The 24,963-nt window shown below is 44.9% G+C and overlaps 1 protein-coding gene across 1 annotated transcript; it reads left to right on the top strand.

The window, feature by feature from the left end:
• The first annotated feature begins 308 nt into the window (after positions 1 to 308).
• On the top strand, positions 309 to 24,203 carry LOC125487770. The gene is made up of 5 exons (XM_048620031.1): positions 309 to 375; positions 4,377 to 4,739; positions 5,577 to 5,714; positions 11,386 to 11,552; positions 24,138 to 24,203. Exons 1-5 carry the CDS (start codon positions 309 to 311, stop codon positions 24,201 to 24,203), a joined length of 801 nt encoding a protein of 266 aa, XP_048475988.1.
• The last annotated feature ends 760 nt before the right edge of the window (positions 24,204 to 24,963 follow it).

Below are 24,963 nucleotides of genomic sequence, written 5' to 3'. Positions count from 1 at the left end.
TAGACACTGGGAATACCTGTAGAGCCACTGTCTCATATTGTGCAAACCAGTTGTGTGACCACCAGCTCGCATGTGTGTGCTGTGAGATGTAAGGCCGGATGTGGTGTCCCAGCCTTACAGATTAATAAAAAACATAAACGCAATTATTGTGAAATCTCACCTCTAAAGGCTCAATTCTCAGCAGCAATCAGTTGAAGGAATCTGCCCACATCCTGTCCAACTACAGTCGATGGGAAGACACAGTGCACAGCGTAAAAAGCTGTAGTGAGAAGACAAACAGAGGCAGATAACCACCCGAGCCAGACAAAATGAGACTTGAAGCCGTCTTAAGTACTTTCACTGCCCTGCTCGTCTTGTTGGACTGGGATCCTCAAGGTAGGAATGCAGTGAGAGAATTCTAGCTGTACTCTGTTGGGTGGATAATGCCCAGGCTCGATTTCTGTGCTGACAGAGGATCAACTCCCATCAGGGTCACTGGCGGATTTTTAATGCAATTGATTTAAATTCTAACTTGGTCTCAGAACATAAGAAACAGGAGCAGGAGTAAGCCATCTGGCCCCTTGAGCCTGCTCTGTCATTCAATAAGATCAGAACAGATCTTTCTCATGGACTGAGCTCCATTTACCTGCCTGCTCACTGTAACCCTAAGTCCCTTTACTGTTCAAAAATCTATCTATCTTTGCCTTGAAACTGTCAACGGAACAGCCTCACCTGCTTCACTGGGCAGAGAATTCCACAGATTCATAACCCTTTGGGTGAAGAAATTCCTCCTCAGCTCGGTCCTAAATCTGCTCTCCCCTTATTTTGAGGCTGTACCCCTTAGTTCTAGTTTCACCCGCCATTGGAAGCAACCTCCCTGCTCCCATCTTATCTATTCCCTTTGTAATTTTATATGTTTCTGTAAGATAAACCCCCGCAATTTTCTAAATTCCAATGAGTACAGTCCTAGTGTGCTCAATTTCTCCTGTGTCATCAAATCCTTGTGCTGACCCTTTGGCTTCTTGGTCATGCACAGGACGTTTTGTGTCGCTGGCTGGGTGATGTTTATATCCAATCCCAAATTGTCTGCGTTCTGAAACCCATTGCATGTTGCAACAGAAGCTTCAACACATGTACCAACAGGTTCAAGAACAGCTTCTTCCCTGCTGATATTAGACTGCTGAATGGACCTCTCTAACTTCAAATTATGTTGATCTACCTCTGTCTACCTCCTGTCTACCTCCTTTAACCTCGGTCTGTCTATGATCTGAATGTCCTTGTACGCTCGGAACTGCTTGTACTGCTCGCAAAACAAAATTTTTCACTGTACTCAGGTGCATGTGGCAGCAATAAAACAAATCAAGTCAAATGTTGCTTTTAGTCTGAATTTTAGAAATGCCATTAGCCTTTACTCTTCTATTTGAGGGGTTTGCAGGTTCAAATCCTACCATGGCAAATATTTAACTGAATTGAAAACCTGGAATTTTAGCCTAATTACAATGATGAAGATGTTGGTTAGAATCATAAAGATGTACAGCACAGAAACAGACCCTTTAGTCCAACTCGTCCACGATGAACTGATATCCTAAATTAATCTAGTCCCATTTGCCAGCATTTGGCCCAGATCCCTGTAAACCCATCCCATTCATGTACTCTTCCAGATGCCTTTTAAATGTTGTAATTGTACCAGCCTCCGGCACTTCCTCTGGCAGCTCATTCCATACATGAGCCACCCTCTGCGTGAAAAAGTTGCCCCTTAGGTCCCTTTCAAATCGTTGTCCTCTCACTTTAAACCTACTCAGATTTTCAATAAGGCCCCACATAGCATGCAAAATTAGAGGGCACAGGATCAGGGGTAGTGTAAAGAAATGGATAGAGAACTGGTTGGTAGATAGGAAAATAGCAGGAGAATTAAACAGAGATAGTAAGAACTGCCGATGCTGGAGTCTGAGATAACACCCATTGTGGAACTGGAGGAACATAGCAGGCCAGGCAGCATCAGAGAAGCAAGAAAGCTGACGTTTCAGGTCAGGACCCTTCTTCAGAAAGGGTCTGAAGAAGGGTCCCGACCTGAAACATCAGCTTTCCTGCTCCTAGTAGGATTAAACAGTTCTTTTTCTAAGTGGCAGACAATGACTAGAGGGGTCCAGATGAAGGTTTAGAGGGATGTGGGCCAAATGCTGGCAAAATGGGACTAGATCAGATTCTGAAGAAGGGTCTAGGCCCGAAACACCAGCCTTCCTGCTCCTCTGATGCTGCTTGGCCTGCTGTGTTCATCCAGCTCTACACTTTGTTATCTTAGGTCAGATTAGGATATCTGGTCAGCATGGACGAGTTGGACTGAAGGGTCTGTTTCCATGCTGTATGACTCCATGACTCTAATGCTTCTTTACTTGAGGATGCTCCATCTCTGAGTATATTACAGCTGAGACAGACAGATCTTTGTCTTTGGGATCTGGGGGTTATGGGGAGAGCAGTACAGGAGCTGAGACTTCATGTTACGGCTTACAAGACATTGGTGAGGCCGCATGTGCAGTACTGTGTACAATTCTGGTTGCTCCGTTATAGTAAGGCTGTTATTAAACTGGAAAAGGTGCAAAAAATATTTTACAAGGCTGTTACTGAGACTGGAGGGTTTGAAATGCTGAATAGGTTGGGGCTTTTCTCCCTGGTGCGTTGGAGGCTGACGGGTGACCTTATAGAGGTTTATAAAATCATGAGGGGCATGGATAGGGTGAATAGTCAAGGTCTTTTCCCCAGGGAGGGGGAGTCCAAAACTAGAGGGCATAGGTTTAAGGTGAGATGGGAAAGACTTAAAAGGGCCCTGAACAGGATTAGGAGGGGGAGGGAGAGTATTAGGAGGGGATGGAGGGAGGAGGGGGGGGGGGGGATGTGGGGGGGGGGGGGGGGGGGGAGGAGATGGGGGGGGTAAGTGGTATGTGTATGAAACGAGCTGCCAGAGGAAATGGTGGAGGCTGGTACAATGACAACATTTGGACAGCTACATGAATAGGAAGGGTTTAGAGGGATATGGGCCAAATGCAGGCAAATGGGACGAGATTAATTTAGGATGTCTGGTCACAATGGACGGGTTGGACCAAAGGGTCTATTTCCGTGCAGTATGACTTTATGACTCTAATCCAGCTGGGCTTTTTTGGCTGGTTTGCAATGTGGGCTGACAGCAACAGCGTGGGTTCAATTCTCGCAACAGCTGAGGTTACCATGAAGGCCTGAGGCCTGGTGACTGTCAAGTTAGACTAACTACCAGTCGTCTCTCTTGTGAGAGAGTGGGACGACAGTGACTTTATTTCAGCATCGTACCAATGTCTTTAAATGATTAGCAATTGCTAGGGTCTTGAAGCTGTGTTTGGAAGCTGCAGTACATCAATCCCTGCTACTCTCTCTCTCTCGCTCAGAGTTTTCTCTTGATGTTTTTTTCCTCCTGGACTGGAGAACTGCCTGTGAGACAATCTATTTTACTGATTTTGCCTTTGCCAAGGGTGGGTTTATGTGATGTTACTATATTGAAACAGTTACTGTTTAGTAGTTAAATAATCTATTATTCTGTTCAGTTTTCCAACAGAATTAAGTTATTCCAATTTCCTTTCTCTTTTGTTGCAGTTTAACTATTGTGTAAGAATATCATCTGTTTTGCTTTAAGAATTGCATCTGAATGCAACACCTTAAATTTGGGTCTAGACTATCTTCTGAAAATATTTTGAGGGGGTTTGGTCTGGTCCATAACAGTCGTGAAGATATGTAAGTCCCTACTCAAACGGGTTTTCCAGGAACAGGAACCTTCTAGAAGACAAAAAAAAAAACTTGGGATCCCTACCGATCGAGAACTGGAATGTTGGATGGGGCTAGCTATCTCTCTATTGGCTCACACGCTCACAATGTGCCCAAAGATTCTCTTCCAGCACCACATGTTTCACAATCTGGAGAGACTGAGCACACTGGGACAATACTCATTGGAATTTAGAAGAATGAGGGGCTGTTTCTCATAGAAATATATAAAATATTGAAGAGAATAGATCAGATGGAAATAGGGAGGTTGTTTCCATTGGCGGGTGAAACCAGAACTTGGGGGAGTTGGGGGGAAAGTATAGCCTCAACATGTGCAGTAGATTTAGGACTGAGTCGAGGAGGAACTTCTTCATCCAAAGGGTTGTGAATCTGTGGAATTCCCTGCCCAGTGAAGCAGTTGAGGCTATCTCATTAAATGTTGATAGATAGATTTTTGAACAGGAAAGGAATTGAGGGTTATGGTGAGCAGGTGGTTAAGGGGAGCCAAGTCCACAAGAAAGATCAGTCGTGATCTTATTGAATGACAGAGCAGACTCGAGGCAGCCTACTCCTGCTCCCATCTCTCATGTTCTTCTGTTTGTACGTTTCAGGCGCCCATGCTGAAATCCTGATTTTCCAATCTCCCTCAATTCTCACCGTAAAAGAAGGAGCCGATGCAACTCTAAACTGTAGCTTTGACACCTCACTGGAGATTTCCGAAGCTGCCGTCGACTGGAAAAAAACGAATGACACTGTCTTCTCCTGTGTTGTGAAGAAACTCCATCATATTGAAAACTGTAAAAACCACACGAATGGTATCTCCATCAATTGGAACTCTGGGTTCTTCACTTTGCACATCAACGGTACCCAGCTGTCAGACAATGGGACATATTACTGTCATCTTCAGATTGAGCGACCCATCCCAATTAAGAGAGGACAGGGGAACGGAACAGTTTTGATTGTTGAGGCATCAGGTATTCCGAGGATTTTGAAGGAAGGGAGGGTGGTCATTGAGGAGGCGCAGGCCGCAATCTTTCAGTTGTTCCTTGGATTCGCCAGACTGAAAGATTGCAAGCTTTTCTTTCCCCCTCACTGAAGGAAGGTGGTGGGATTTGCGCAGAGGGTGGTGGGGAATCTGGAACTCACTGCTTGTGTGGGTGGGAGAGGCAGAAACCCCTCATTTCCTTGAGGAAGCGTTGAGATGTGCACTTGCGACGCCAAGGCTGTGGGCCAAGTGTGCTGGGAAATGGGATTAATATAGGTGGGCTGAAGGGCCTTTTTCTGTGCTGCAGACTTCCACAGATGGGCTGAAAGGCCTCATCTTGTACTGTAGCGCTCCATAGATGGGCTAAAAGGCCTCTTCCTGGGCTCTGGACCATCACAGATGGGCTGAAGGGCCTCTTCCTGTGCTGTAGATCTCCACAGACGGGCTGAAAGGCCCTGTCTTACGCTGTAGACCTCCACAAATGGGAGGGGGTTGGAGAGAGGGAGAGATAGAAAGACAGGTAGAGAGAGAGAGAATGAGAGAGAGAGAGGGAGAGAGAGACAGAAAGAGAGAGAGGATGATGGTTGAAATCAGGGCTGGAGGGGAGGAGAACAGAGGGCGGGGGTTCGCAGGTAGTAGACGTGACTGTCTTTCTGTTACCTTTAACCCTACTCCTCCGATACCTCCCTCAGAATGCTCTCTGGAATGAAATCTCCAGCAAGCTTCGAATCCAGTTCAGGGCATCAACACGTGAGGCGAGGGAGTGAGAAAGCGCTTTTCCCGGAATCAGTTCATGTCTAATCCAATGGTTCTTTCTCCTTTCCAGGAGACGCGCCTCTGGAATTTTACACTGATAGGGAATGGATGATGATGGTAGCTTGGCTGATCTCTGGGATCCTCCTTTGCGTACTGGCTACAATAATCTTCATTGTCAAAGACAGGAGACTGACTAGTGTGTACATTCGTGAGTTAATTATTGTAGCATCTTTTTTTTACAGGCGTCAGGGTTATCGGGGGTTTGGGGGGGCTAGCCCTGAATGCCTAAGGACAAATCCTGGTCTGAGATGTTAGACTGGATTTTCCGATGTCCTTCCATCTGATGTTGCGGACTCCAAGGCAATTCTCTAGAAAATTGTGCGTGACATCAAAGAAGTTCATCCACCATACCTTCCACCTCCCACCCTGCAAGTGTATCCTTTCAAATCAGATAATCTGGAGGGTTTCACTGCAGTTAAGTAGATAGTCGCCTGGCGAAATCTCCAGCAAGGGATTGCCACTCCTTGGAAAATTCTTATCTACCAGGCACTCCATTATCCCTGAAATCCGCAGGATGGTGTAAGAAATCCCAGCTGAGCAGGACTTACCACATTCCAATTCCTGTCCTCTTCCTCACTCTGGATACCATGAGCAGCAGTCTAGCTCAATGATAGAATGGATCCGACGAGTTGAATGGCCTGCTCCAGTCCCTGGAATCATTCTTACTTTCTCACCATAAGATATAACATAAGAACATAAGAACTAGGAGCAGGAGTAGGCCATCTGGCCCCTTGAGCCTGCCCCGCCATTTAATAAGATCATGGCTGATCTTTTTGAGACTCAGCTCCACTTACCCGCCCACTCACCATAACCCTTAATTCCTTTACTATTCAAAAATTTATCTAGCCTTGTCTTAAACACATTCAGTGAGGTAGCTTCAACAGCTTCACTGGGCAGGGAATTCCACAGATTCACAACCCTTTGGGTGAAGAAGTTCCTCCTGACCTCAGTCCTACATCTGCTTTCCTTTATTTTGAGGCGATGCCCTCTAGTCCTAGTTTCATCTGCTAGCGGAAACAACCTCCCTGCCTCCACCTTATCTATTCCCTTCATAATCTTATATGTTTCTATAAGATCTCCCCTCATACTTCTGAATTCCAATGGGTACAATCCCAGTATACTCAGTCTCTCCTCATAATCCAACCCTCTCAACTCTGGAATCAACCGAGTGAATCTCCTCTGCACCCCCTCCAGTGCTAGTATATCCCTTCTCAAGTAAGGAGACCAAAACTGCACACAGTACTCCAGGTGTGGCCTCACCAGGACCCTATCCAGCTGCAGCATAGCCTCCCTGTTTTTAAACTCCATCCCTCGAGCAATGACAGACAAAATTCCATTTGTCTTTTTAATCACCTGCTGCACCTGCAATCCTACTTTTAGCGATTCATGCGCAAGGACACCCAAGTCCCTCTGCACAGCAGCGTGCTGCAATTTTTTACCATTTAAAACATAGTCCATTTTGCTGTTATTCCTACCAAAATGGATGACTTCACACTTATCAACATTGTACTCCATCTGCCAGACCTTTGCCCACTCACTTAGACTATCTATATCCCTCTGCAGACTTTCAGTGTCTTCTGCACACTTTGCACTACCACTCACCTTAGTGTCATCTGCAAATTTTGACACACCACACTTAGTCCCCAACTCCAAATCATCTATGTAAATTGTAAACAATTGAGGTCCCAACACTGATCCCTGAGGCACACCACTAGCCACTGACCGCCAACCAGAAAAACACCCATTTACCCCTACTCTTTCCTTTCTACTGGTCAACCAATCCTCTATCCATGCCAATACATTACCTGTAATACCGTGCAACTTTATCTTATGTAGCAGCCTTTGCTGTGGCACCTTGTCAAATGTCTTCTGGAAATCCAGATACACCATATCCACAGGTTCCCCATTGTCCACCATGCAAGTAATGTCCTCCAAGAATTCTATCAAATTAGTTAAACATGACCTACCCTTCATGAACCCATGCTGGGTGTTCCCAATGGGACAATTTATATCCAGATGTCTTGCTATTTCTTCCTTAATGATAGATTCAAGCATTTTCCCCACTACCGAAGTTAAGCTAACTGGCCTATAGTTACCAGCTTTTTGTTTACTTCCTTTTTTAAACAGTGGCGTCACATTGGCTGTTTTCCAATCTGCGGGAACCACCCCAGAGTCCAGTGAATTTAGGTAAATAATTACTAGTGCATTTGCTATTTCCCCCATCACCTCTTTTAGTACCCTGGGATGCATTTCATCAGGGCCAGGAGACTTGTCTACCTTTAGCCCCATTAGCTTGCCCAGCACTGCCTCCTTAGTGATAATGATAGTTTCTAGGTCCTCACCTGCTATAACCTTCTTGCCATTAGTTTTCGGCATGTTATTTGTGTCTTCCACTGTGAAGACCGACACGAAATAACTGTTTAATGTCTCAGCTATTTCCTCATTCACAGTTATTAAATTGGCCTTCTCATCCTCTAAAGGACCAATGTTTACCTTCGCCACTCTTTTACGATTTACATATTTATAGAAACTTTTGCTGCCTGTTTTTATATTCTGAGCTAGTTTACTCTCATAATCTGTCTTATTTTTCTTTATAAGTTTTTTTGTGGCTTTCTGTTGGCCTTTAAAGATTTCCCAGTCTACTAGTTTCCCACTAATCTTTGCATTTTTGTATGTGTTTTTTTTTCAATCTGATGCTTTCCTTTATTTCCTTAGACATCCATGGCTGGCTCTCTCTTTTCCTACAGTTCTTCCTTATCACTGGAATATACTTCTGCTCAGCACTGTGAAAAATCGTTTTGAAAGTCCTCCACTGTTCCTCATTTGACCCACCATAAAGTTTTTGCTCCCATCCTACCTTAGCTAACTCCTTCCTCATTCCTTCATAGTCTCCTTTGTTTATGCACAGGACATAGGTACTGGATTTAACCTTCTCACTCTCCATCTGTATTTTAAATTCGACCATACTGTGATCGCTCCTTCTGAGAGGATCCCTAAGTGTGAGATCATTAATTACATTGCCTCATTACACAGGACTTGATCTAGGATAGCTTGCTCCCTTGTAGGTTCCATTACATATTGTTTAAGGAAATTATCGCGGATGCATTCTATGAGCCCCTCCTCAAGGCTGCCATGACCGATCTGGTTTGACCAATCGATATGTAGATTAAAATCCCCCACGATAATTGCTGTACCATTTTTACATGCATTAGCTATTTCTATGTTTATTGCCCGCCCCACCACCATGTCATTATTTGGTGGCCTATAGACCACACCTATCAGTGACTTCTTCTCCCTGCTATTCCTAATTTCCACCCAAATGGATTCAATGTTTTGTTCAGTAGAACCTATATCATCTCTCACTACCGCCCTGATATCATCCTTAAAAATCAGAGCAACACCACCTCCGTTATCTTCCTGTCTGTCCTTCCGAACAGTTTGATACCCCTGGATATTTAACTGCCAGTCATGACCATCCTGTAACCATGTCTCTGTAATGGCCACTAAATCATACCCATTTGCCATGATTTGCACCGTCAACTCATCCACCTTGTTTCGAATGCTTCGAGCATTCAGATAAAGTGCCCTTATGCCAGTTTTTGCACCTTCTTTTTGGGTCCTATCACCTCTATTACTAACAGCTCTTGAGTTCTCCTCCCTTTAAATTTTTCCTAATTTTCAATGGAGTTGAAGCTTCCTCATCACCTGCTAACCTGCGGCTCTGCCTTACATTAATTGTTATTCTCCCTCTACGCTCACTTCTCCCTTCCCCCCTACTTACTAGTTTAAAGTCCTATTAACCACCCTATTTACCCTTTTTGCCAGAACACTGGACCCGGCCCTGTTCAGGTGGAGTCCATCCCAGCGACATACGTCCCTCCTGTCCCAGAACTGATGCCAGTGCCCCATGAAAAGGAAACCCTCTTTCCCACACCACTCTTTTAGCCACGTGTTTACTTCCCTGATCCTCGCCTCCCTATGCCAATTTGCACGTGGCTCGGGCAGCAATCCAGAGATGATGACCCTTGAAGACCTGTTTTTTAATTTTGTTCCTAGCTTTTCATAATCCCGAAACAGGTCTTTTTTCCTAGTCCTGCCTATGTCGTTGGTACCTACGAGGACCACAACAACTGGATCCTCCCCCTCCCTCTCTAGTATCCTCTCAAGCCGGTCAGAGATATCTCGCACCCTGGCACTGGGCAGGCAACACACCATGCGGAATTCTCTATCCTGCTCACAAAGGGTACTGTCTATCCCCCTGATGATGGAATCCCCTACAACTGCAATCTGTCTTTTTGGTCCCCCCTCTTGAATGGCCTCCTGGACCATGGTACCATGATCAGTTGACTCATCCTTCCTGCAGCCCTGTTCCTCATCCACGCAGGGAGCAAGTGCCTCATACCTGTGGGACAATGTCAAGGGCTGCGGATCCTGTGTTCCTGTCTGCAGGGTCCCTCTACCTGCCTCACTCGCAGTCACACACTGCTGTCCCTGCCCGCCGATCGAATTAACATTAGTTAATCTACCAGGTGTGACTGCCTCCTGGAACACAGCATCCAGGTATTTCTCCCCCTTCCAGATGTGCCGCAGTGTTTGGAGTTCGGATTCCAGCTCATCAATTTTGAGCCGGAGCTCCTCAAACAGCCAACACTTGCTGCAGATGTGGTCTCTGCCGTTCTCAATGGGATCAGCTAGCTCCCACATCATACAGCTACAACACATCACCTGGCCTGCCATCTCTACTTAGTTAATTATTTAAAATTAATTAGTTTTTTTTTAGTTTCGCAGTGTTCGCTGCACCAGTAAGTTTACTCCGTTATATACTCAAACAGACTCTGGCTTTGCCTTCCGACCCGCTCCCAGAGGATTTGGTGTCTAGGTGACCACCCCAAAAGATAACAAAGAGATGAGGAAAATAAATGCAAATAGCTTACCTGCTCACCACACTTAGTTGTTATTATTAGGTCAGAGGAGGTGGAAGGATGGGAGACACTACGTGTGTAGTGTCTCGGGTTAACTCCCAAATTTATTGGGTGGAAGCTTACCTTCCCAGGCTGCCCTCGCGCTTTCTCTCGGACTCCCGCTGCTGAAACAATGCAGTTTGACCAGACCCTTATACAGCCTCAGCAGTACATCCCTACTCTAGCCCTCTCAAAATGAATGCTAAATTCCATTTGCCTTCCTAACTGCCAACTGAACCTGCATGTTAACTTTTAGAGAATCCTGAACTAAGAGTCTAAAGTCCCTTTGTGCTTCAGATTTCCAAAGCCTTGCTGTTGAGAAACTAGTCTGTGCCTCCATTTATCCAGTCAAAGTTTCATAGAATGCCTGCACTGCAGAAAAAGGCCACTTGACCCATTAAGTCTGCACTGACCCTCCAAGGAGCATCCCACCCTACCACCCTATCCTGCCTTTAGCATAGTTAACCTAACATGTCTGCACATCCCAGGTCACAATGGGGCATTTTAGCTCATGGCCAACCCCACCTCACCTCACCTGCGCATCTTTGGACTGTGAAAGGAAACCCACACAGACACAGGGAGATTGTGCAAACTCCACACAGACGGTCACCCGAGGCTGGGATTGAACCTGTGTCCCTGGTGCTGTGAGGCAGCAGTGCTAGCCACTGAGCCACCATGTTCTGCTTTCCTAACTCCTTAGCCCCCAGGCTCTGCATTGACTAAGGGACAGTTCAGGATCTGATCGAAGGGCGTGGGACTCTTGTATTACTAAGAGACAGATGAGCCGACTCCAAAAGTCTGTTTCTCCTCCTCCCATTGGCCTTGTCTTCTCTCCTAACGTTGAGGAATCTCTTGCAGGATCGGGATCAGAATCACAGGAAGCTGGGGGAACAGATGAGCCCTGTGATCTACCGTCGGAGCATGAGAAAGTTGCTGGAGAATCTCAACAAAGTCTGGGGAGAGAGGCTTTCAAAAGCGTGATGATGAAAGTTCAGAATAACTATGTTCCTGTTAGAGTGAGGCAGGTAAGATTAAGGAACAATGGATGAATGAAGATATTGATGTTCTAGTCAAGAATAAAAGGGAATCTTATATTAGAGATAGACAGCTGAGTACAAATGAATCCCTTGAACAATCACATATAGACAGGGTGGTTAAAAAGGTGTTTGGTACACTTGCCTTCATTGCTCAGTCCTTTAAGTTGGGATGTTATATTGAACTTGTACAGGATACTGGTGAGGCCTCTTCTGGAATACTGTGTCCAGTTCTGGTCACCCTGTCATAGGAAGAATATTATTAAGCTGGAGTGAGTTCAGAAGAGATTTACCAGGATGTTGCCGGGAATGGAAGGTTTGAGTTATAAAGAAAGGCTGGATCGGCTGGGACTTTTTTCACTGGAGCGTAGAGGTTGAGTGGTGACCTTATAGAGGTTTGTAAAATAATGAGAGATATAGATAAGACAAATAGCAGATGTCTTTTCCCTACAGTGGGGGATTTCAAGACTGGAGGCATATTTTTAAGGTGAGAGGAGAAAGATTTATAAAGACATGAGAGGAATTTTTTTCACACAGAGAGCAGTTCATGTGTGAAATGAACTCCCTGAGAAAGTGGTGGATATGGGTATAGTTACAACGTTTAGAAGACATTTGGATAAGTACATGAATAGGAAAGCTTTGGAGGTATATGGACCAGGAGTAGGTAGCTGGGACTAGTTTAGTTTGGGGTTATGGTTGGCATTGACTGGTTGGACTGAAGGGTCTCTTTCCATGCTGAAGGATGGAAGAAGAGGGGTTATGAGATAGTATTGGCAGATAAGATTAAGGATAATCCAAAGAGATTCTTTGGATTGGAGAGATATTAAGTGAATATACCGAAACAGTTTTTATTTTGGAGAAAGAAATAGAGGCTACAGAACTCAGGAAAATAAATATTGATGTTTTGGAAGCAGTTCACATTACAGGAGAGAGACAGAGAGAGAAAGAGAGAGAGAGAGACAGTTTGATGTCAAATGTGCAGGGGGTGATTGTGTTCCATACATAGATTCACAGACCCATAAAGCATGGAACCAGATCTTTCGGTCCAACCTGTTCATGCCGACCGCATATTCCAAATTAACCTAGTCCAGTCCATATCCCTGTAAACACTTCCTATACATGTACTCCTCCAGATGCCTTAAAAATGTTATAATTGTACCAGCCTCCACCACTTCCTCTGGCAGCTCATTCCATACACACACCACCCTCTGTGTGATAAAGTTGCCCCTTAGGTCTCTTTTAAATATTTCCCTTCCATTTACCTTAAAACTATGCCCTCTAGTTTTGGACTCCTGTACCCTGGAGAAAAGACCTTGGCTATTCAACCTATCTATTTCCCTCATGGTTCTATACACCTCTATAAGGTCACCCCTCAGCCTCCGACAATCTAGGGAAAATAGCCCCAGCCTACTTAGCCTCTCCCTATAGGTCAAACCCTCCGACCCTGGCAACAGCCTTGGAGATCTTTTCTGAACCCTCTCAACATCCTTCCTATAGCAGGGAGACTGGAATTGAACAGTATTCTGAAAGTGGCCTGACCAATGTCGTGTATGTCCACAACATGACCTCCCAACTCCTATACTCAGTGCACCGACCAATAAAGGCAAGCGTACCAAATGCCTTCTTCACTATCCTATCTACCTGGGACTTCATTTTCAGGGAACAATGAACCTACCCTCTAAGATCTCTCTGTTCAGCAACATTTAAGACATGGGATTTCCCTCTCCCCTCTTAGGGGCCTGTCCATTTTCTAATCTTATTTTCTTAATCAACCCAAGATCCCAATTTTCCCAGTTTGGTTCTGTGTCTCTACTTGATGCATCTGTTATTCCAAGTAAATATATTCTGGTAAATCCTCCCATTCTGTTTGGAGGGTGGGGCAATAAATTGTAGGGGGGGAATGTGGGGGCCAATTGTAACAGTTTCAAATTCCTTATTAGAAACAGAAGTAGGCCATTCAGCTCCTCGAGCTGGTTAGCCAAATATTCCGGATAATCAAAGGGGACGTATAAACGCTGTCAATCCTGACCAAATGAGATTTTGAGGCATCAACAAGGCTCAAAAAATCAACGTAAAAGCATTGACAAACTTCCTAAAAGCGATCTAAATACAAATAGCAAGTGAAAGAATCGTAGTGCATGGTGTACACGCAAATGTAACATTTTATTCGCAGTATGATCAGACGTCGCTGTAGCTAGTTTACCTAGAGTGCCGGTTGATCAAAAGTGCCGGTTAAATGGAAGTTTGCTGTCCCTATACATCTGCATTCCCCAGGCTAACAGAGAAGTGATCTCGTCGAGCCTTACACAATTCTCACAGGGTGTGCACGATGTAGACAGGGACAATTCCCCTGAATGGCAAAGATAGAATGAGACAGTGCAACCTCAGAATAACAGGCAAGGCCTCCAGGACGGAGATGAGGAGGGATTCCTTGAATCAGAGGGTGTTACATCTTTGCAATTTATTGTTACTTTCTACTTTACCAGCTCCTTATCTCTCAAGCTCTGTGCTGACTGAGGGACGATTTAGAAGCTTATCGAGCAGTGAGGGTTTTATCAAGAGGCAGATAAGCCAGTTCCAAATGGCTATTCCCCCTCCTCCTGTCGGCCTTGACTTCTCGCTACATGTTCATGAGTCTCTTGCAAAATCAGGATCAGAACTGCAGAAAGCATGAGGAGGAGAGAGGCACATCCCTCAATCATTGAGTAGGTTCCAGACCAAAATCAGGAGGGTTCTGAAAGTCAATTATATTAAAGGATTCAGAGACAATAGAGGAAAATTGTTTTTTTTCCTGTTTACTCATGGGATGTGGGCATTTTTGGCTGGGCCAGTATTTTTGACTGTCCCTAACTGCCCCTGGAGAAGGTGGTGGTGAGCCACCTTAGGGTCATACAGCACGGAAACAGACCGAAAGGACTGCGGTTGCTGTTAATCAGAAACAAAAAAAGAAATTCCTGGAAAAGCTCAGCAGGTCTGGCAGCACCAATGGAGAGAAATCAGAGTTAATGTGTCAGGTCAAGTGACCCTTCCTCAGAAACAGACCCTTCGGTCCAACTTGTCCATGCTGACCAGGTTTCCCAAACTAAACTAGCCTGCATTTGGCCCATAACCCTCCCAACCTTTTCTATCCATGTACCTATCCAAGTTTCTTTTAAATGTTGTAATCATACCTGCCTCCACCACTTCCTGTGGCAGCTCATTCCACATACGAACCACCCTCTGTGTGAAAATGTTTCCCCTCAGGTCCTTCGTAAATCTTTTTCCTCTCACCTTAAAAATTTTTATGCTCCCTAGTTTTGAACTCTTCCATCCTAGGGAAAAGACCCTTGCCATTCACCTTATTTATACCCCTCATGATTATATAAACCTCTATAAAGACACTCCTCAACCTCCTACACTCTAGTGTAAAAATATCCCAGCTATCCAGATAACTCAAACCCTCCAGTCCTGGCAACATTCTTTTCTGAACCCTCTCAAACTTAATTATATCCTCCTATAGCAGCATGACCAGAACTGGACACAGTATTCCAGAAAAGGCCTCACCAATAGCCTGTACAACATCACGTCCCAACTGCTATACTCAAAGGTCTGAGCAATGACATCTTAAATGCCTTCTTAACCACCCTGTCTACATGTGACGCAACTTTCAAAAAACTATGTAACTGAACCTCTAGGTCTCTCTGTTTGATGAATTGCTGATGTCCGTGTGCTGTAGGGACACCCACATAGTGCCGTTAGGGAGGGAGCTCCAGGATTTTGACTCGGCAATACTGAAGGAACAGCTGCCATATTTCCAAATCAGGATGGTGAGGGGAACTTGCAGGGGGTGGTGTTCCCATGTATCTGCTGCCCTTATCCTTCAAGTGGTTGTGGGTTTGGAAGGTGCTATCTGAGGATCTTTGGTGAATTTCTGCAGTGCATCTTGTAGATGATGCACACTGCTGCTACTGAGCGTCGGAAGTGGAGGGAGCGGATGTTTGTGGAAGTGGTGCCAAGTCAAGCGGGGGCTACTTTGTTCTGGATGGTGTTAAGCTTCTTTAGTGTTGTTGGAGTTGTACTCATCCAGGCAAAGCAGGGACTATTCCCTCACACTCCTGACTTGTGCCTTGTCAATGGTGGATCATTGAGGAACCATGATGTAGAATAGCAAGGCAAGATCAATGGGCTGACTGGCCTCTGAATTAAAATGAACCCTCAGTCGAGCAATGATGTGCAACTGACTTTAACATCTGCATGACCTTCCCAGCTCTCCGAGGTGTCTCAGGACCAGGTCGATGAGGCGGGGGTGTCTGACACGGTTTTGTACAGTGTAATCACAGTGCTGGGGATGACATCGACAATGTTTCAAACCCCATCTGAGGATGGGGAGGTCTACTCGCAAATCACCGGTGGAACATTGGATTGCGACCAACACTTACATAGCCACCCATCTTTCACCCCAACGTGTGCATCCTTGGAAACGAGAAGCTAATGGAACACCATCTTCTCATCTGAAAGCTGTGGATAAAGGCGAGTTATGTTCCTGACCTGACATCTGAAATTTATGGGTGGCATGGTGGCTCAGTGGTTAGCAGTGCTGCCTCACAGTGCCATGGATCCAGGTTCAGTTCCAGCCTCGGGTGACTGTCTGTGTGGAGTTTGCATATTCTCTCCATGTCTGCATGGGTTTCCTCCGGGTGCTCTGGTTTCCTCCCACAGTTCAAAGATGTGCAGGTTAGGTGGATTGGCCATGCTAAATTGCCCTGTAGTATCCAGGGATGTGAAAGTTAGGTGGCTTAGCCATGGGATAGGGTAGGAGTGTGGGTCTGGATGCCACGATCTTCGGATGGCTAGTGTGGACTTGATGGGTCAAATGGCCTGATTCCACTCTTTAGAGATTATTTGATAAGTCCGTCCAATATTTCATCCTCCTTCCCTTGCTCTTGCTGCCCCTTGTCATCAAGAGGCCAAATGGCCTATCTTTGTCAGGTGTTCTAATAGGTGTAGGCAGAAAGGATATTCCCAGTGACTGGGGTGAATCCAGAGTCAGAGGGTTACAGGCTAAGGATATGGGATAGGACCTTCATTAGTCAGAGCATTGAGTACGGGAGTTGGCATGTCATGTTGACATTGTACAGAATGTTGGTGAGGCCACTTACAATGTACTGCATACAGTTCTGGTCGCCCTGCTACATGAAGGATCTTTTTAAACTTGAAAGGGTGCTGAAAATATTTACAAGGATGTTGCCGAGACTAAAGGGTTTGCGTTACAAGGAGAGGCTTTTCTTTTCTGGAGTGTAGGAGGTTGACGGGTGACCTTAGAGAGGTTTATAAAATCATGAGGGGCATGGATAGGGTGATTAGCCAAGGTCTTTTTCCCCAGGCAGGCAAAGTCCAAAGCTAGAGGGGCATAGCTTTAAGGTGAGCGGGGAAAGATTTAAAAGGGACATGAGGGGCAAATTTTTCACACAGAGGGTGGTTCATAAATGGAGTGAACTGCTGGAGGAATGGTACATGCAGGTAAGTTATAACATTTAATAGACATCTGAAGAGGTACATGAATAGGAAAAGTTTAGAGGGATATGGACCAAACACAGGCAGATGGGACTAGTTTAGTTTAGCAACCCTTGGTTGGCAGGGACAAGTTGGACAAAGGATCTGTTTCCGTGCTATTTGATTCTATGAATCAAGGAAACAATCACCAGAAAAAAAAAACCATGTGGTTTACTATATAAAGGGAAGTAGGGAGAGAGTGCAACTAAACGTGTGGCTACAGGGCTGGTGTAGGAGGGAGGGCTTCCATTATGTGGTTAATTGGAGCACATTCTGGGGAAGGTGGGACCTGTACAGTAAGGACAGATTACACCTGAACTGGAAGGGCACAAATATCCTGGGAGGGAGGTTTGCTTGAGCTATACGGGATGGTTTAAACTAGATTGGCAGGGACTGGGGAACCGGATTTATAATTCAGAAGATGAGGTATTCAGCCTTCCAATGGACACAACAGGGAGTGAAGTTGTCTATAAAGAAATGCGGTCGATGGAGCGTGATTGTGGACAAAGAGATGGTTTGAGGTGTGTATACTTCAATGCTAGAAGTATCAGAAATAAGGCAAATGAACTTAGAGCATACATTGGTACTTGGAACTACGATGTTGTGGCCATTGCAGAAACTTGGGTAAGTCAGGGAGAGGAATGGTTTAAAAGAATTGGGACGGTGGAAAAAGAGGCGGGGGAGTGGCATTGCTAGTCAGGGCTAGTATAGCAGCTACTGAAAGGCAGTTCAAGAATGATATGTCTACAGAGTCAGTTTGGGTTGAGGTCAGGAACAAGAAAGGAGCAGTCACTTTGCTGGGGGGTTTTTACAGAGAAGTTGCAGAGAAGTAGAGGAGTGGTTTGGGAGGCAGATACTGGAAAGGTGCAGAAGTCGCAGGGTTGTAGTCATGAGTGACTTCAACTTTCCAAATATTGATTGGAAACATTTTAGTTGCAATAGTTTACATGGAACGGATTTTGTCCAGTGCATTCAGGAAGGATTCCTGACACAGTATGTAGATAGACCAACAAGAGAAGGGGTCACTTTGGATTTGGTGCTTGGCAATGAACCGGGCCAAGTGTTAGACCTGTTGGTAGGAGAGCATTTTGGCAGTAGCGATCATAACTCTGTTACTTTTACAATAATCATGGAAAAGAATAGGTACATACAGCAGGGTAAGGTTTATAATTGGGGGAAGGGTCATTACAAATCTGTTAGGCAAGAACTGGGTAACATAAATTGGGAACAGATGCTGTCAGGGAAGAGCACTATTGAAATGCGGAGATTGTTTAAGGAATGCATACTGCATGTGTTCGATATGTTTGTCCCTCGCAGGCAGAGAGAATGCGGTTGAGTGAGGGAGCCTTGGTTCTCAAGAGAGGTCGAACAACTGGTTAAGAGGAAGAAGGAGGCTTATGTAAGGTTTAGGAAACAAGGAACAGAAAAGGCTCTAGAGGGATACAAGTTATCCAGGAAGGAGCTGAAGAAAGGGCTTAGGAGAGCTAAAAGGGGCATGAGGAAACCTTGGCAGATAGGACCAAGGAAAATTCCAAGGCTTTTTAAACATACATGAAGAATAAGAGAATGATCAGAGAAAGGGTAGGGCCGATCAAGGATTGTAAAGGGAATTTGTGCACGGAGCCTAAAGAGATAAGAGAGGTCCTTAATGAATACTTTTCTTTGGTATTCACAACTGAGATGGACCTAGTTGTAGGGGAGGACAGTGTGAAACAGGCTGGTAGGCTAGAGGAGGTGGATGTTAGTAAGGAAGATGTACTAGGAATTTTGAGGAACTTGAAAATGGATAAGTCACCTGGGCCTGATGGGATTTATCCAAGGATTCTATGGGAAGTGAGGGAAGAGATCGCAGGGACCTTGGCAATGATCTTTTCGTTCTCACTGTCCATGGGTATAGTGCCGGAAGATTGGAGAGAGGCAAACGTCATTCCCTTGTTCAATAAAGGGAATAGGGATAACCCTGGAAATTACAGGCCAGTTAGTCTTATGTCAGTGGTGGGCAAATTACTGGAAAGGGCTCTGAAAGATAGAATTTATGATCACTTGGAAAGGCACAATTTGATTCGTGATAGTCAGCATGGATTTGTGAGGGGTAGGTCATGCCTCACAAACCTTATTGAATTCTTTGAAGAGGTGATCAAACACATGGATAAAGGTAGAGCAGTGGATGTAGTATACATGGATTCAAGTAAGGCGTTTGATAAGGTTCCCCATGGTAGGCTCATGCAGAAAGTAAGGAGGCATGGGATAGGGGGAAATGTGGCAGATTGGATTTAGAATTGGTTGACCCTTAGAAGACAAGGGTAGTAGTGGACGGAAAGTATTCAACATGGTGCTCAGTTACGAGTGGTGTACCACAAGGATTTGTTCTTGGTCCTCTACTAATTGATGATTTTTGTAAATGATTTGGATGAAGGAGTGGAAGGATGGATTAGTAAGTTCGCGGACGATACGAAGGTGGGTCGAGTTGTGGATAGTGCGGAGGGCTGTTCTAGGTTACAAAGGGACATTGATAGGATGCAGAGCTGGGCTGAGAAGTGGCAGAGTTTAACCCTGAAAAGTGTGAAGTGATGCAGTTTGGAAGGATAAACTTTAAAGCAGAATACAGGGTTAACGAAAAGATTCTTGGCAGTGTGGAGGAGCAGAGGGATCTTGAGGTTCATGTTCACAGTTCCCTGAAAACTGCCACCCAGGTGGACAGAATTGTTAAGAACGCGTATGGTGTGTTAGCTTTCATTAATAGAGGGACTGAGTTCAAGAGCCGTGAAGTTATGCTCCAGCTATACAAAAGCCTGGTTCGTCCACATCTGGAGTATTGTGTCCAGTTGTGGTCACCTCATTACAGGAAAGATGTGGAAGCATTGAAAAAGGTGCAGAGGAGGTTTACCAGGATGTTGCGTGGAATGGAGGGAAGGCCTTACGAGGAAAGGTTGAGAGAGGTAGGGCTTTTCTCTTTAGAATGACGAAGGATGAGAGGTGTCTTGATAGAGGTGTACAAAATGATCAGAGGTATAGATAGAGTAGACAGCCAGAGACTTTGTCCTAGAGTGGAGGTAGCTATTACGAGGGGGCATAGTTTTAAAGTGAGTGGAGGTAGATAAAGGGGAGACATCAGAAGTAGGTTCTTTACTCAGAGAGTGGTCGGGGCATGGAATGCATTGCCAGAGAGGGTAGTGGAGTTGGCCTCATTAGGGGCATTTAAGCGGCTATTAGATAGGCATATGGATGATAGTATAAGGTAGGGCTGGAGGTTAGATAGACCTTAGGATTCAGGTAAAAGCTCGGCACAACGTCGTGGGCCGAAGGGCCTGTACTGTGCTGTACTGTTCTATGTTCTATGTTCTGATGTCCTTTAGGGAAGGAAACTGCCAAATTTACCTGCTCTGGCCTACATTTGACTCCAGGCCCACAGGCCAAGTCATTGACTGTCTTTAGGATAGAGATGGATAGGTTCTTGATTAGAAAGGTGGGGGGTGGTGGGGTGGTCAAAGGTTATGGGGAGAAGGGAGGAGAGGGGGGGTTGAGAAACATACCAGCCATGATCGAATGGCAGAGCAGACATGACAGTTTGAATGGGCCTAATTCTGCTCCTATATCTTATGGTCTAATGTCGTTGACTTTTAACTGACCTCTGGGTAATTAGCGATAGGCAATAAATGCTAGTCCAGCCACAGTAGCTCACGTCTATGAATGATTTAAAAAAAATCCTTAATGTGTTCAAGAAGGGGTTGGACGTAGAGCCTGGGGCTAACGGGATCAATGGGTTTTGTAACAATCCAGATTGTTTTTAAGTGTGTTGAGGGTTTTGTTCTGGGCAATGAAATCCAGATAACACTCCGAGCAGAAGAGATTTTCCTCACATCTTCTTGTTATCCTTCTACTTAGTTCCGTGTCGCCTGTAATTCACCTCTTCATTCGGGGAAAGCGATCTTATCTGTGCATGCTATATACACAATGATGAATTCATCTCTTCTGTTGAAAGGAAAGCTAAACTCATCTATCCAATCTGTCCTTACAGCTGCAATTTTCAAATCCTGGCAATTTGTCTGCACCCATATGACCATAAGAAATAGGAGCAGACTTAGACTATTCAACCCATTGAGTCTGCTCTTCCTTTCGATCATGGTTGACGTTTCCCAACCCCATTCTCCTGCCTTCTCCCCGTAACCCTTGATCTCCTTATTAATCTGACAGAAGTTCACAAAATTATGAGAGGTGTGGATTGAACGGAGAGTCAGAATCTTTTCCCCAGGGTAGTAATGTCAATTACTAGGGGACATAGTCCAAAGGTAAAAGGGGAAAAGTTTAAAGGAGATGTAAGAGGCAGGTTTATCACAAAAAAGGTGATAAGTGCCTGGGATAATGCAGTGTGGATCTGGAGGAACACAGTTGACGTTTCTGGTCAGGACTGTTCTTCAGAAACGAAGTCTTCCCGACCCGAAACATCAACTTTCCTGCGCCTCTGATGTTGCCTGGCCTGCTGTGTTCCTCCAGCTCCACGCTGTGTTATCACTGACTCCAGCATCTGTAGTTCTTACTATCTCTGATAAGTGCCTGCAATGTGCTGTCAGAGGAGGTGATGGAGGTAGATGCAACAGCAATGATTAATGGGCATCTTGACAGATACATGAATAGGTAGGATTAGAGGGATATGGACCGCACAAGGTTTTTAATTTAGAAAGGTGTCATATGTCAGCACAGGCATGCTGGGCCAAAGGGCCTGTTCCTGTGCTGTATTGTTCTTTGTTCATTGTTTTTTGTTCTTTGTAATCAAGAACCTATCTGTCCTAAAGACATTTCACCCCCTCTCTTTCTTTCCTTCCTTTTTTCTCTCTCTCTCACAGTCTTTCTCTCTCTCTCTTTCTTTCTTTCTTTCTTTTTTTCTCTCTTTCTGTCTCTCTTTCTTTCTTTCTCTCTCATACGCTCTCTTTCTCTCTCTCTCTTTCTTTCTCTCTCTCATATGGTCTCTTTCTCTCTCTGTTTCTTTCTCTAGCTCTCTTTCTTTCTCTATCACACTGTTTCTCTCTCTCCCTTCTTTCTGTCTCTCTCACACATGCTCCCTCTTTCTCTTTCTTTCTCTAGCTCTCTCTTTCATTCTTTCTCACTCTCTTTCTTTCTCTAGCTCTCTTTTTTTCTCTATCACACTGTTTCTCTCTCTCCCTTCTTTCTCTCTTTCTCTCTCTCTCTTTCTTTCTCTAGGTCTCTCTTTCATTCTTTCTCACTCTTTCTTTCTTTCTCTACCTCTCTGTGTTTCCTCTCTCCCTCATGCTGTTTTTGTCTCTCTCTCTCCTTTCTTTCTATCTCTCTCTCACACACTGTCGGTTTCTTTTTTTTCTCTCTTTCTCTAGCTCTATCTTTCTTGCTCCCCCCCCCTCTCTCTTTCTTTCTCTACCTCTCTCTTTTTTTCCTTCTTTCGCCCCTCACCCCCAAGCTCTCTCTCTCTCTCTCTCTCTGTCCTGCCCCTCCGTAATGTGTGACCAGGAATATACAGGAAACATCAGCTGTAGCTCAGCATTACTTCCCTGATCCTGTCTTCAGTACCTCTCCAATGAAGGATAGTATTCTTTCTACCTTCATAACCACCTCATCGATCTGTCCTGCCATCACCAGGTATCTGTGAATATGCAAATCAAGATCGTATGATTTATTGACTGACTCCTTCCTTGCTCCCAAATGTATAATCTGGTACTTCTCTGCATTGAATTCCATTTGCCACATTCCTACCCACTCAGCCAAACCATTAATACCTTTGTGCAATCAGCAGCCATCCTCTTCATTATCGACTACCTGAATTTTTGCATCACTTATATAAGATACTAAGGGGGATTGACAAAATTGTTGTGGAGAGGATGCTTCCCCATGTAGAGCATGCTAGAACATGCTAGGTCACAGTCTTACGATAAGGGGCGGCAGATGGGGAGGAATTATTTCTCTCAAAGAGTCGTGAATCTGTGGAATTCACTCCCCCAGAGTGCGGTGGGTACTGGGTAACTGGGTAAATATAAGGAGGAGATACACAGATTGTTAATTGGTAACAGGTTTATGGGGATGGGTAAGAAGGCGGAGTTCCTCCAGATCTTTCCACTTTTGTTTTTATTCTCACAGGAGGCACAGTACAATTGTTACACGAATCACAAAGTCACTTAGTTCCTGATTCAAGCTCAGAGCAACTGGTGGGAGGAAATAACTGGCTTTCTTTAGGCCGCTCAGATATTTTTGCTGCAGGGAGAGTGAGATTCACAGCCTGCCCTTATAACAGTCCAAAGGCTTCTTACTATATTGTTCACACCCACAAGCTACCCAGGAATAGAACCAATCAGAGACTGCTGGTCAGGCTCACAATCTTTGCATTCTAATATTTGTCACAATTACATTAAAAAAATTCAGCTTCTTGTTGTTGGTCATATTATACTGTACACGCCCAACCTGTGTCACCAACAAACACATTCCCCTCACTTGTTGAAGAGGGCAGTGGTACAAACAGATACAATGAGTTTCACTAACTTATTTTTTGAAAAAGCATCAATTACTTCCACAGACCCTTCCCCCATTTTAGCCCACAGTCAGAAATGCAGAAAATGGAATGATATGACCTCTGGTCTATTCCTTGGGCAGCCATTATTTCACACAGCAAGATCCCAATCGGCAGCAAACAAAACATGGGAAGCACAGTTCAATAGCACCAGTCCACATGTTGAGATGTTTGTTTTACTTGGCAAGGCCTTCTGTTCTTTGACTTTATTTCTTCAGATTCTTCCACTCTTTCTTTTTTGAATGAGGCATGGAGTGGTTGGTATACAAACTACAAAGTCTCTTCATTATTGGTTCAAGGCAACAGCTTAGGGCTGGGCGGTAATTGTTTCTTCATCGCTTCAGGTGAGTGAGGAATGGACGCTGGGAACTGGATTGTTAGCTCAAACGGGATCTGCAGGATTATGGAGAATAAGGTGGGGGGACCGGAGTGGCTCTTGCAGAAGGCCAGCAAGGGGCAGAATGGCCTCTTTCTACACATAAACACTCCGTGTTTCTCTGTATTTCCTCCAGGCTTCGGCAGGATCATTGACAATGGACGGGCCAGAGTCGATAGAAATTCTGTGTTTTTCACCATAGCAGGTACTTCTCCACGACGTAGTGTATGGGGGAAGACCGGACACCAGGCTTCCTGATTGGAGGAAGGGTGAATAAATTGAGCTTAGCAGCATTTTTAAGCACTGTGCGATGATATTACATTCTGCTGGAATAGTCACACATCGTTTTTCTCAAGAATGACACAAAAATAGGTGGCGAGACAAGTGGGGAGAATGACACAAAGTGTGCAGAGGATTGTGGTGAGTGTGCAAAATTCTTGGCAGATGAAAGAATAATGTGGGGAAATGTGCACTCTGGCAGGAAGAATCGAGGAGTTGAATATTATTTAAATGGAGGAAGACTGCGGAAATCTACCTGAACAGCGGGATTTGCGAGTCCTCATCCATGAAATACAAACAAGTGAACATCCAAATTTAATGGGTAATAGAGAAGGCAAATGGAATGTTGGTCTTTATTTCAAAGGGAATTGAATATATAGGTGGGGAGGTTTTGCTAAAATTATATAAGGCACCAGACAGGTCACAGTTGGAAAACTGAATGATTTTGGACTCTCTAGCTAAGGCTAAGGGGTGGTACGGTGACCCAGTGGTTAACACTAATGGAACACCATCTTCTCATCTGGAAGCCTTGGATAAAAGTTATGCTCCTGACCTGAGATTTTGATGATATGGGTGGCTCAGTGGTTAGCGTGACAGCACGAGGGTCCTGGGTTCGATTCCACCCTCGGGTGACTGCCTGTGTGGAATTTGCACATTCTCTCCGTGTCAGCATGGGTTTCTTC

Source organism: Rhincodon typus, chromosome 45 (assembly GCF_021869965.1).
Source record: "Rhincodon typus isolate 14 chromosome 45, sRhiTyp1.1, whole genome shotgun sequence".
Classification (NCBI taxonomy): Eukaryota; Metazoa; Chordata; class Chondrichthyes; order Orectolobiformes; family Rhincodontidae; genus Rhincodon; species Rhincodon typus.
The sequence above is the reverse complement of the archived record's forward strand: the minus strand, read 5'-3'. Positions and strand labels throughout refer to the sequence as shown.